The sequence below is a fragment of the Nannospalax galili genome, unplaced genomic scaffold (assembly GCF_000622305.1).
Source record: "Nannospalax galili isolate Female #2095 unplaced genomic scaffold, S.galili_v1.0 scaffold380, whole genome shotgun sequence".
Lineage (NCBI taxonomy): Eukaryota > Metazoa > Chordata > Mammalia > Rodentia > Spalacidae > Nannospalax > Nannospalax galili.
Genome location: NW_008348568.1, coordinates 6,367,091 through 6,380,670, shown reverse-complemented (window position 1 = coordinate 6,380,670; position 13,580 = coordinate 6,367,091). Strand labels below are relative to the sequence as shown.

Here is a 13,580-nt window from a genome sequence, read left to right as displayed (position 1 = left end):
GAAAGTCTGCTTGCAAACTGGGGAGAAGATGAGCAATTCAAAACTAGGTTAGGAAGGTAAAATAAAAGGAAATATTAATGGACAACAAAACACAGGAAGGCAGGTTTTCCATGGTTCCATTTTTCATGTCTGTGGCAAGAATTAAGGAGGACAGTGCTTCCCAGTACTAAGTTTATAGAGAAATGGCCCTTCTCTACAGGCATTGCTGTTGGAGATATGAATTGCTCCATCAGCATCTTTAGAAAGGACCATAGCGTATATTCTATCCATACCCCTTTACGAGCCTGTATATGTAAATTTCCAGAGATGAAGTAACAACATATAGAAGCTCCTGTTTATGAATTGTTATTGCAAGGTTGGTGTTTGGTGGGAACAGCTATGAACAACATAGAAGCTTCTTAGTAGAGAGGTTGTTATATAAAGGGTGTTACAGCTTATCATGAAGAAACAAAATTAAATTTTAAATAATTACTAAGATGTGCTTGTGTTGAATTTCCTGATCTTTATTCTGTAGGAAAAAAGGAAGCCATGTCTTATGTGTAGTACCTTGTTTGGGTTTTTGTTTTTCTTTTGTATTTTATGTGGACAAGTGTTTTGCCTGCATGTAAGTACACTACATGTGTGCCATGCCCACAGAGGTCAGAAGGTGGCATCAGATCCCCCAGAACTGGAGTCACAGATGGCTGTTAGCCACCATGTGGGTGTTGGGAACTGAACCCGGATGCTCTGTTAGAACAGGCAGTGCTCTTAACTGCTGAGCCATCTCTCTAGCCTTCCTCATTTAGTTTTATATTTGTTAATTTTTATTCTCTGTGTTTGAGTGTATTGCCTGCATTTGTGTAGGTTCACCCATTTCATGCAACGTCCGTGAAGGACAGAAGAGGATATAGGCTCTCCTCAAACTGGAGTTATGGTTGTTAGCTGCCGTGTGGGTGCTAGGATTCGAACCTATGTCTTCTGCAAGAGCAGTCAGTGAAGTGAATGGACTGGGAGTTCCTGTGTTTGTGTGTTTCAGTCACAGGAAGAGGTGGAATTGGAAAAGAGAAGGAAATTAAAGTTTTTATCTTTGTATCTCCATAATTGCATGTGAATTACAATTTTTAAAGCAAACAATTACAGTTTTAAAGGTAAGATTAGCTCTGTAAATCATGTATAGAGCAGAGAGTGTGTCCTCTTCCTGAGTCCAGCCCACAGTGCACAGTGCGTTTCATGGTCTTATTGCTGCGATTACAGCCCACATCTGTGCCAGCAGTTGACAGAATGCTCTAGCTTTTTTGAGTGAAGGAAAATGATTCGTTCACTACCTGAAATAAGCATTTTAACTGAGCACTTATTATGGCCAGGGTCACAAATTAGATGAGGCTGAGAAGTTCATTATTACAAGGAGCAAATGAAAATCAGGATTATCTTTGATTGAATGAGGAAGGCTGAAGCTTGGGTTGACTGTACAACTGGAGTGTAACAGTGAGTTATTCCAAGCCCTCCCCAGGTTACCTAAGCTCAGGAACACAGCATGATAAACAGCTGACACTCTGGACACTTGGCATGGAAGAGAAAGTGAACAAACACCCTGAAGGAAAGCCAGGATCTCTGGAAAGCAGTAAGAAGGTACAGAAGTGAAATACAAGTCCCAGAGGAGTGAGGGAAAGGACTTGGCATTCCGTGAACACACCGTATGCATTATAGCCTTTTCTCATCAGTTCCCCATAACCCTATCAATCGGCATTACTACTGTATTACCTTAACTACATTGGAATCTTCCAGACTACAGCATAATAATGGCTTTTTATCTGGTGCCCATAAGAATCAGAACTTTAGCCCTCAGTGTCAGGATAGATGACATTAATAAAAGTGAGGATTTTTTAGGGATTTGCCATGTATTTTGTAGGCATGCCATATTACATATGAATGGGAGACCATGAAAACTACCTTTTCCAAGATCACACGGCCAGTGAGGACCAGAGCAGGGCTTCAGACTCCATGCCCCAGGCTACTACTCCAGGCTCCTCCACCAGATGACTACATCAGGTCGTGCTTAGAGACAGGTTTCTGATGACTTCTCTCACATTCTGAGGTTTGGGGCTCTTTTGTTCTTCATAGGAAAGGTCTCATACCCATAATGACACCTTTACCCCTTAGTAGTCAGTGACCTGGTTAGGATTATTAGACCTGTTTTGTAGATGAAGACATTAAGATCCCCAAGAGTTTCATCATCTGACCAGGATCAAACAGTAAAGACTAGAACTAAGATCTCAGTTCTTCAGTTCCTTCCTTCACTTGGCATCTGACTCAGATGAGAAGTCATTGGATGCTTCAGAGCTTAACCAGAGCAACAAGCAGTTGATCACAGGCTGGTGTCAGTAGCTGTGTGATGTGGAAAGTTGCCTGGCCTCTCTCAGCCATTTCACATATATAAAATGGGAATGGTAACAGTAGCATGTAATTGTAGACACTGGATAAGTTCATGGAGAAAGAATATTTACCATATTCTATTTACCAAGTTCTGCAGCATTAAGTAATCAGAAATTTGAATTGCAACTAATTATAACTGTTGCATTGTCAGTATTACTAAGGCACAAAGAGGTCTGTTGTCTTCCTGGGGTTTAACCCTAAGCCTTTCATACAGTGTTCTGGCATATATGGTAGTATTGAGTTTGATCAGCAGAAAAGGATTTGATTTGAAGTCTAGTGAAGCTGGCTTCTCATTCTGGCTTCAATCCTCAGTTGCGCTTACCTACAAATAATGCCTTCTGGTGGGGAGGAAGGGTAAGGCTCAGCGTTAAGAGTACTTTCCGCTCTTGCAGAGGACCTGGATCAGGCAGCTCACAACTGCTTTTAACACTTTTTAAAAAAATTTTTATTTGTACATTTTTGTGTGTATTTCATACAGAACATCCCAAATAATCTTATTTATCTTTGTACCTGCATCCCAAATGGAACCCTTCCATAGCCTCTCCCCTCTCCCCACCTGCTGGAACCCACATACTCTGTCATCCCTGTTACTGTCCACTGTGTTATTAATTCCAGGGGATCCCACACCCTCTTCTGGCCTCTGTGGTCACTGCACGTATGTGGCATATATGCAGACAAGCAGACATACACGTACATACAAATAAAAATTATAAAAATACAGTTTATTGCAAGAGTATTATGTGAGGCCTAGGGTATTTAACATGTTGGATCCCATTACCTACTCAGTGCTTAGTAAATGGTTGCCATAATTACCAAACATTTATTATGTTGGCTGGCCAGCCTGGAGGTTTAGTAAGCTATAACACAAACAGCTTTCAGAAAAGGCCTGCTTAATTATTACTGTTTGTGAATTCTTCAGAAAGTCTTTGGGGTATGTTTAAGGTATATGGAATTTTAGTGTATTTCAAAGGTACTCCCAACCATAGGATGTACACGTAGGATGTTTCAGAGGATTTTGAGGTGTATGACACCTGACCAGAGGGTAAAGGACCAGCTGTACTGCAGTGGCCAAAGCAGGCAGCCAATGGCACCATTATTGTCATTGTCATCACACGTATTTTGCTTGAGTCCTAGGCACCTAGTGTACAATAGCTCCATCTTCCTAATGTCTCTGTGTAAACACAATTGTTATATCCATTTTGCAACTGGGAAGGCGGGGCTTAGAAAAAAAGATGCTTGATCAAGGTACCGACCAGGTGACATTCAGTAAAAGACTGTCCCGCTCTGGGTTATGAAGAGAAGTGGGTAGGAATTTCCTCCAGACTGCATTCAGTGACTGGGCCCAGAAACACAGATTAATAGGAGAAAAGGCGTATATAGGATGCATTCAAGGGCTTTGGCAAAGAAGTCTTAGAACTGTTTAGACCTGGGGGCTTATATACCATTCTAATGTAGACTGTAAATTATCAAGAAGTGATTAGACAAGGGGTAGGAGCTTCGGGCCTTTGGGGACAGTGAAATGTGGGAAGGGATTATATGAGGGAAACTGATGGAAGACGGGTTACTGTAGTGAAGTTTCTTATGCAGACTCACCTTGGTGTCTACTTTCATGGGAGAGTGGGTATGACAGCCAACACCTTCACAAAGGAGAATGTGTGAAGGGTAGAGTGCTGTTCTTAATTACCTTCAGCTCAAAATAATCCAAAAGATTAAGTGGAATATTTAGGGGTTCATATTCTGATCCCCAATTGGGAAAAGTGCCCAACTAAGATAAAAAAGACCTAAATTTAAATTTCCTGTTCATAGGTTGTATGATCTCAGGCAAGTGTGTGTATCCATACAGGGAAGAGAGTACTGGTCTTAGCCTGTGGGCCTTTTGCTAAGAGGGGATGAAGATGAAGTGGTGTATATGAAAAGCTTAGTGAAGGGTCCAGCATGCGCTGAGGCCTGCTGTGACAGGACAGTCTGCACAGGCTTATCTAAAGTACATGGAACATACACAGCAATCAGTAAAAGTTGGTGATTGCCCCAAAGAAATGTCAGCCATGGAGTCCTTTATGGTCTGCTTGGTAAACTGAATTGTTTCATTTTCTGAACTGAAAGGACTCATCTGGCTTTAGAGTTAACTTACATCTTGTACAGTTGGCAGAACATATTTAGAAGTACTGTAGAAAAGATTTACTGAATGGGTTGTATCAAACCTATGTCTCCCTCCCTTCCCTCCCTCCTTCCTCCCTCTCTTCGTCCCTCTCATTGTCCTTCCCTCCCTCCTTCCTCCCTCTCCCCTCTCTTTGTCCCTCTCTCCCTCTCTTCATCCCTCTCTTTGTCCTTCCCTCCCTCCTTCCTCCCTCTCTTCTTCCCTCTCTTTGTCCCTCTCTCTCTCTCCCTCTCTTCTTCCCTCTCTTTGTCCCTCTCCCTCCCTCCTTCCTCCCTCTCTTCTTCCCTCTCCTTCTCCCTCTCTCCCTCCCTTCCCTCCCTCTCTTCGTCCCTCTCTCCCTCCCTTCCCTCCCTCCTTCCTCTCTCTCTTCCTCCCCCTCTTTATCCCTCTCTCTCTCCCTCCCTTCCCTCCCTCCTGCCTCCTTCTCTTCTTCCCTCTGTTTGTCCCTCCCTTCCCTCCCTCCTTCCTCCCTCTCTTCCTCCCTCTGTTTGTCCCTCTCTCCCTCCCTTCCCTCCCTCCTTCCCTTCCAGTCTTGTCTTTCATCCCACCTCCAGCCTTACCATCTTACCCAGCCAGTGTCATGCCATGCTAAGTCTCCCAGTACAGATCATAACACAAAGCTTTCTCATGCTCTTTCATCTCTTTGAAGTTATAAGCCATTTCCTGGACCTTTAGTCCCTGTCTTCAGTTGCAAACTGGCTTCTGTGATAGTACACCCAACCTTTTATTTATTTCTTCTTTCCTGTGCCCCAGAACTAAGAGCAAATGCGGACGTCCTTTCATATGTCCTCCCTCTGCCTCCACCCTTGATGCTTCCTCTACCAGAACAATGTTTCCTTGCCTCTCACTCTTGTTTCATATTGAAAATCTGTCTGGAAAATGTTAATTTGGTACAGAGGTAGGGTGGTGGTGGTGGTAGTAGTAGTTGTTCTGTGTGTGTAAGAGAGAGAAGAGAGATCCTTTTAGTAAATCCTGTCAGATTTATAATGCAGTGTGCTCAGTGGTACTTAAAATGCATGAGGCCTGCTGTGCTGTTTGATACTACAGAGCTCTGACATAATCGTGGCTGGTGTGTATTAGGTCTGTGCCACATCCCAGGCACTATTTTAAACACTTACATTTAATTCCTGCATTGCTATTTTGGGCTAATATTGTTATTATCCTTAGTAAAATTTAGCAGTACAGCAAGATGAGTCTATCTGTGTCTGTACTAGAAAGTTACATACATGTTTTTGGGGCACATGACCTTGCCAGTTCTTGCTTTATCCTGTCTGATCTTCTGCCTGTCTCCCATCGCGTCTTCCTTGCAGAGTTCTGGTGAGGGTGAAATAGGATTATAGAAAGCAATTGAGCCAGAGAAAATTTGCAGCACAAACCCCTCCCACACCCTATCTCTGCTCCATCGGATTATGCAGTGAGTCATCATCATTGACCTTCTGAGCTTCTCCTAATTCCTCCTGAACTGCATGAAATTCCAGTTCAGGCTTAATAGCTATTAGAGGCAGAAAAGAAGAGACTGCAGTTGTGTGGAAGGATGCCCCACTTAGGGGACTGGGGTTCCAAACTTAATCTGAGTGGTGAGTAGCAGGCATTCTATTCTGTTCACCTAACCTTTTGTGGATATGTCATTGAAACATTCTATGATTTCAGGTAAACAGCCTGTGCCAGTGTTTACCCTGAGGTCTCCCTTGGAAGGATTGAAATGAACATCTTTTTTCCACTGGCCTCCAAAAGTAGAGAGAGGTGTTAGGTGAGATGCTCCGTACTGTGTGGGCCTCTGGGCCCCGGTGGGAGGCCAGGCTGCTTACAGCAGGTGAGGGCAGGCAGACACATGCATCCTGGCCATTGAGCTGACGTGGACTTTCTGTTTTTCTGAGCCACTTCTCTGCATGAACTGGGTCCGAAACCAGAGCTGGTTTTATCTTTTTCCATACCTCAGCCAGAAATGCTGACTGCCACTGCAGGCATCATGAATGTTTAATGTGGTGACGATTAGAGGTCTCCTGGGCTTCACTTCGTCCTGCTAGGTTGCAGGGATGCGGCTTCTATTGTTATTCCCTAAGCTCATGTCTGTTTCACAAGTGCCCAAGGCTCGTGTTGTGTTTCATGAGTGCCCATTGCTCCTCTACAGTTACTGAGAGTGCTTGAAAGTAAGATGCTTCATCTCCAGTGTTGAATAGCCTAGGATAAATAGACTAAGAGATTGTAGAGGACTGAACCTCCTGAGTCAAGTCAGTGATAGCTTCCTAAGTCCAGCTTCCTGGAAAACCTCCAGTACTGTCTGTTGAGTGGGGAGCAGATGTGACCAGAGGTGATCCATACCTTTCCCGGAAAGATGTGTAGGTATATAAATGTGGTGTGGCATGGACAACAATGCAGAAATGCAGGGAGGTGTGGGCAATGGAGGGTTCTTCCTAACTAAGGGAAGGTCTTAGAAAGAAGACTCTGGGGGTAGGAAGTTGGCTCAGCGGTTAAGAACACTGGTTGCTCTTGCAGAGGACCCCAGTTTACTTTACAGCACCTACAAAATGACTGACTCCGGTTCCAGGGGATCCAGTGCCCTCTTCTGGCCTCCATGGGCATTGCATACATGAGTGCACTCACATCCTTACAGGCGAAACACTTATACCTGTAAAATAAAAAACAAACAAAATAATTTTTTTTAATCTTTAAAGATAAGACTCTGATAGGTACTTGTTTGTTCATTAATTCATCCAGTCAAAACTGTGGTTGTACTGTGGAGATCTGAGCTAAAGTCTTTGCAAAGCTTCCTCACGAAAGAAGTACTTACCACCCCATCCATGTTGCCATTTGATGGCAGTGTCCACACCTTAAGTTCTAGGTGTGGGCAAGTACAGCACTCTTTCCATACCCTGCAGGGCTCCAAAACCTGGAGGTGCCTGAGTTCTGGAGTCTGCCAGGGGAGTCAACATCTGCTGCAGAATTTAACAGGGCCATGCAGAGAGCTGTTGTCACTGTTTTAATAAGCAAGAACAGCAACAAAGAGACCAGAGGCAAGAGATGATGCCGAATGAGGTTATAGCATGGGAGACTGGAAGTTGTCGCATTTGTGGGTTATCTTAAAGGTTGAGGCCCCAGGGTATGAGAAAGAAAAATCACGTATGACTTGACAGGTTTTGCGTTACAGCTTTGGTAATGTTACTTGTCAGTAACTAAGGGAAATCAGCTTGGAGAAGAAGAGCACAGGGTTGTTGTAGACAATGATTGGGCCTCCCAGTGAAGATACTGAATGGGTAGTGGATGTGTTTGATATTAGGGGTGGGCTCTGGGTATCAGATATTCAGTTCAGAGCTTGTCAACTCATAACCATTTAAAATGATAAGACTTGAGATCCCAACAAAGTATGCATAGATAGAAAAGAATAAAGTCCTTGTGACAGGCAGGGCCTTTCCAGTATGATGAGGTCAGACACATAGAGAACCAGCAAAGACAGTGGAGAAGAGCAGCAGTGGGAGATGGTCAAGAGAGCATGGAAGCCAGAAAGGCAAGAGTTGCATGGAGGAGTTACTGTCTGTAGGATATTCCCTCTGTGGAGAGACCTTCCTGTCCTTCACATCAGTTCATGAGCACGGCATTCCTATAAGGTAGGTGTGAGCTGTAGTTTGTGGATTTGTTGGAAAGGGAGATTGATCCATAAATAGAGGATTGATACTTCTTGTGTGCCAACTAGGGTAATAAACATAGGAGGGTTTTTTGTTTTTTTGTTGTAAGTAGCAAGCTTATAGGTGATGAGCCTGAATCTGAACTTCAAGCATAGGTCCATCTGGTCTAAGCCTGAAAACTTTGAATCAAGACATGGTATGTGAAAAGCATTTTACAAATGTTATTTTGCAAACCTGGAGCATAAGCAAAAAGAAAAGAAACCAGGATTAGAAGCAGAGAAAGAAACATGCTAGAACACATGAAGTAGTTTTCTTTCGTATTTGAAGATTGAGGGATTTTTTAATGAGCACTTTCTCCATGGTTTCTTAATTGCTGGGGATGACCCTTCAACATACGGAAATGTGGATGAATGGGCATGTAGATGAGCTGAATGTTCCAAGAGAAAGGAGAAGCCCCCTCGAGAGAGAAAGCCGGTGTGGTGACACACACCTGTAATCCCAGCACGAGAGAGGCCCAGGCAGGAAGATGGACTTTGTCTCAGAAGAAAAAGAAAAGAAAGAACATTGAGTGTCCTGTTTGCCTCAGGGTGTCCAGTGTGTAACTGATGCAGTTTGCTCTGCTTGCCTTTTGAGAGTGTCCAGTATTCTGCAGTCAGAACAACCCTTCATTGTGGCAAATAATAGCTCATGATCCTCTTCTTCTTTTTTAGACCACGTACAAAATGAAGAAAACTATGCACAAGTTCTGGATAAGTTTGGAAGTAATTTTTTAAGCCGAGACAACCCTGATCTTGGCACTGCTTTTGTCAAATTTTCTACGCTTACGAAGGAACTGTCCACACTGCTGAAAAATCTGGTAAGCTTTGTCAGACGAAGTGAAGCACAGCGCACCTGGCTGGTGCGTAAGGCCTTGTAAAGAGAGCCACGCGTTGCTCCTTGGTCCTGGCAGCAGAAAGTAAAATGAGAAAACTCTCTAGTCCCATGGAGATCATGGTTTTCACAAATCCCAGTGCAGTTTCTAGGTTTCCTCTGTGTTCAAACAGAAACTATGAAAGTCTTCACCGTGTAATTCTACCACTTCTGTTTTAGGGTAACCATTAGTGACTTTTGCTTCTTAACTGGTTTAAAAGAGTGATGATGGCTGGAGAGAAGGCTCAATGATTTAGAGTACTTGCTGCATCCAGGCTCTAAGCATCCAGGTCAGGCGGCTCACAACCACCTGTAACTCCAGCTGCAGGAGATACACCCTCTTCTGGCCTCTGCAGGTCCCCACACACGTGACACAGACACAGACAAAAGCATACACATAAATAAAACTAAAAAGTGATGATGCTTTCTGTGCCAAACATGCATTGGAAATATACCTTGCCTGTATCCTTTCTCACTCGTATGAAGATGGCCATGTGTCTTGATTCCTGAAATAATGAACTAGCCTCAACTTCACACATACTTTTAATCTGTGCCCCACACCTTCAAGAAAAGAGTTTGAAGATTTAAGGAACCCGTGAATTCAGAAGTTGATGGCAGGAAGAATATCTAAAATTTAAGGGCACTAAAGAGATTTACCCAAGGATGCAGTCGGAGGCAGAGCTGGGTGTTCTGGATGCCAGGCAGCTGTGTCCAGACATCAGCATATCTTTCTGCATTTGCACATAGAACATTGATTCTGTGTCACACTGGGACTGACCACTTGATTGGTTTAGTGAAGGTATTCCCTAGAAGCCATCACACTTGTTCTTGATTTAATTGAATCAAGTCCCATCTAAGCCTCAAGAAGGAGCACAAGAAAATTCAGGGGTACCACAGCAAGATGAGTTATTACCGTATTTCCCTCAGTTATCCCTGTCCTGGAAGAGGCCCTGCTAGATTGTAAGCTTAAATCCTCCTCTTGGGTGAGTTATATATCAAGTGAGTTTTGTGGCTTTGGATGATAATCTTGTCATAAATCCATTTGATACAAACAGCTTATATGAGAAGACTATCTATTTGAAAAATGATAGCTGCCTTTTACAGTCTGTTATCCTAAATATTTTGATCAGTCAAAATGCCTTTTTTCTTGAATTAAAAATATGTGTCTGTTTTCCTGACAGTTTAATTTTAATTGGCAGTTTATGTCATTAGTGCTAAAAAAAATTCATCTGATCTGAAAGAAAATAACTGTTGCATATGAAATACTTTCTCCTCTCAAAACTGGAAGAGGGATAATTTGAACGTAAAACCTAATGTCTCTACACCTTTCAGTTTATCAAGCCCATGATGTTTCTATAAACCTTAGGTTATTTGACTCTCTTTTCCTCCTCTTTTGGATATTACTTGCCATGGTGCTGGTGGGGTTACTCAGCCTGGGCATTAAGGGAGGGTGGTAGGGAGAAAGGAAGTGAAATAATACCTCACCCTTCACTTTGGCAATAACTGGCAAAGACCTCAGGAAGTCCTGTTTTCCTGAGGTATGTTTTGTCCCGTGAATATGGGGCAGGGAGAGCCTGTTTGTTTGTTTTCAGAAGACCAAATGAGTTTGGCATTAGTTAAGAGTCGTTAGCCCCCAAGGTTCCCACACAAGTGTCATATGTTTTGCTGCATGGCCGTTGTTGCTTGGCTGTGTATCTACACATGCAAGCCAGTCAAGCAAACGTTACCTGTGTTTACTTAACTAACATTTGTGTGTCCCCATATAAAAACAGCTGCTACTTATTGAAGACCCTTGAACTGTGGTGAGTGCTTGTCGTGGTTTGAATATGAAATGTATCTGAGCATTTGGATCCTAGTTGGTGACCCTGTTTGGGGACAAGTTTGTGGATCCTTTTGGACATAAAGTCTAACTGGCATAGAAGTGAGCTTTGGCTAACCTGAGCCCTTTTGCTTTCTGATCCACCAGGTTTTGAGGCATCCCAGGTGTATGGGCCCACAATCATGAACTCTACCATGTCAGAATAAATCCTTCTCTCTTAAGTACTTTCTGACAAATATTCTATCACAGTAACAAGAGAAGGAGGTAATGTAGTACTTTCCATGGATTCTCTCTCCACTCATTACCTAACAGTCCTGTGTTATACTAGGAGTCCAGATGAGGGTACTGAGGCACACTAAGGTGATGCATGTTATTGGTTCACACTGTTGGAAAGTAATCTTGACCCCAGCATTCCTTCTCAGACTCTACTGTCACAACCACTGAAACCACCAGGCGTTTACTGCCTCTGTCACTGTGTCTTCTTGATTAGCTAGAGGCTAATCAATCTGTTCCACTAGAAATACCCCAAGCCTAAGCTTGTTTTTCAATGTCTGCTCCCTTTTATAGAGTACAAATCCAAGGAAGCTTGAAAAGAAAATTCTCTGGACCCTAATTTATTTCATTAATAAGTTAAAACAAGTGTTCTCACTTTAAAGGTAGTGGGTGGTGGCATCCATGATGAAGAGCACATTGTAATTCATTTTGTACCAGAGTTTGGCCTCTAACTGAATAAAAAGGTAATCTCAGATGGACAAACAGTCTGGGAACAACTAGCAGCTAGCTACTTCCCCTCTATACCTTACCAGAAAAGGGGTGGAACTAAACAAATTAATAGCATACCTTTGAGCAAGGGGCTTCCCAGCTCACCCCAGGGAGAGGGTTCTGAATGTTTGCAGCACCTAGAGGCCCTAGCTAGGTAATCTAAGCAGCACTTCTGTCCAGTGAAAGCTATAAAACACCTCCATGGGAAGAAGTGTACCTCCTATATAGTCTTGTCAGACAAGTGAAAGCCAGAACCTCTTAAGTAGTGAGTACAGTCAAAATGTAGAGAGTAAGGTAAAATAAAATAGGTATTTACACTTTCCAAGTTGTAGCCTTAGTTCAACCAGCAAATGCCATTGTGTTCCAAGACTTGCACTAAATACCAAAAGAAAATCCTTATTTCCAATTAAGATGCTGCTTAAGAAAGGGTGTATTAATAGTTTATGCTAAAATATTCTCTTTTTATAGAGAAAAAGGTAGGTGTGGGGGCTAGGTCTCATACTAGCCTGCTTTTACCTAACCGTAAGTGAGGAAAGCTTTTTATTCTTCTTGTGAACTATAAGCAACTGGTACTGGGAGTATGTTGTGCTCAGAAGTCTCTGTGAAAGTGAGTAACAGTACACTAAGTGGTAGTAGCTCTCTCAGCCCCCATTCAGATATTTGTGGGTTTTGTTTTGTTTGTTTTTTCTTTTTCTGACCATTCAGTGATTGTAAAAGACTATGATATGGTGGGATGTTATATGAAAACTCCCAGGAGTTTGGTGTTAACATCACAAAGGGCTGAGGATATTTTTATTTAGTTTCTGAATTTTAACTGTGGTCTGAACAGTACAGAGAGGATTGTAGACATAGCTGATGCCTGTGGGCTTGTGCCAGATGAGCATGCCAGTGACTTCCACATAATGCAGTGTGTTAATCTCCTTTTCCTCCAAGTTACAGAAAATGGTTCTTGTAACGTGTTTTACCTCTTAACATATGCCGTCCTGATTTACCACCTACCTGTAGAAGTTTTTTGGTCTCAAGCAGATCTAGAGCCCCAGCTCCCTGTTCACTAGCTTTATGGTCTCAGTGTAGATCACTTCATTTATCTGAGCCAATATTGATACCTGTTAAAAAGGAAAAAAAAAAGAATTAATAATACTGTTTCTTGACAAGATAGAATTTCACTGAGATTAAGAGAGTAAATTACTAAACACAGTGCCTGACCCATGGAAGTTGATTAACAATTGCAAGCTTTCATTATTATTTGTATTTTCTCATTTGATCTTTATGGTAATTCCTAGATATCAAAAGTCATATCTCACTTTAAAGATAAGTAAACCATATTACCAAAAGTTTTCCTGGGAGGTAGTGAACTAATGGCCTGTGCTCGGATCATCTTGACTGTAGGTCTTGTGCTGTTTTATCGATACAGCACCATAAGCTGCAAACTAACAGCAGTATCTTAGTGGATTATGTGGGTGATAGAACCCACCCCCAGAACAAGTGATGGCTCTTCTAAAACCTGGGTGTTGAGCTTGCAAAGTACTGGGGAGGAGATCTGTCTTATCTACTGGTGTCCTCATCAGTGAGTTATAGCATGCTGGAAGGAGGGACCACTAGAAAATGTCTCTAACTTGAAAATGATTGAAGCTATAGAGAGATTTTGTTTGTGCAGACTGTATTTACTGTCTTAGAAGTTAAAAACATGGAATTTTCAATATATTGATTTATTTTTTAATAATAAGTTTAATTTGTGTTAGTATAAATAACTTAAGGGGAAAAAGAAAACTTTTCCAAAACACAGTAGTGTTGCTTCACATTTTTGTGAATCTCGAAAGCTGGGATCAAAGGAGGCATAACCATCTCCCAGACATGGCTCTACGCATTTTGTCACAGTGTGTTGCTCGCTTAAAGC

General features: G+C 42.4%; 1 protein-coding gene across 10 annotated transcripts in view; it reads left to right on the top strand.

Moving 5' to 3' along the window:
* The window catches only part of Asap1 (ArfGAP with SH3 domain, ankyrin repeat and PH domain 1), a 349,085-nt gene that overhangs the window by 216,645 nt on the left and 118,860 nt on the right, over positions 1-13,580 (top strand). For all 10 annotated transcript variants that reach the window (XM_008845480.3, XM_008845487.3, XM_008845488.3 and 7 more), the window contains one exon: positions 8,904-9,049. In XM_008845480.3, coding sequence (XP_008843702.1) covers positions 8,904-9,049 — 146 coding nt within the window. The remainder of the gene's footprint in view (positions 1-8,903; positions 9,050-13,580) is intronic.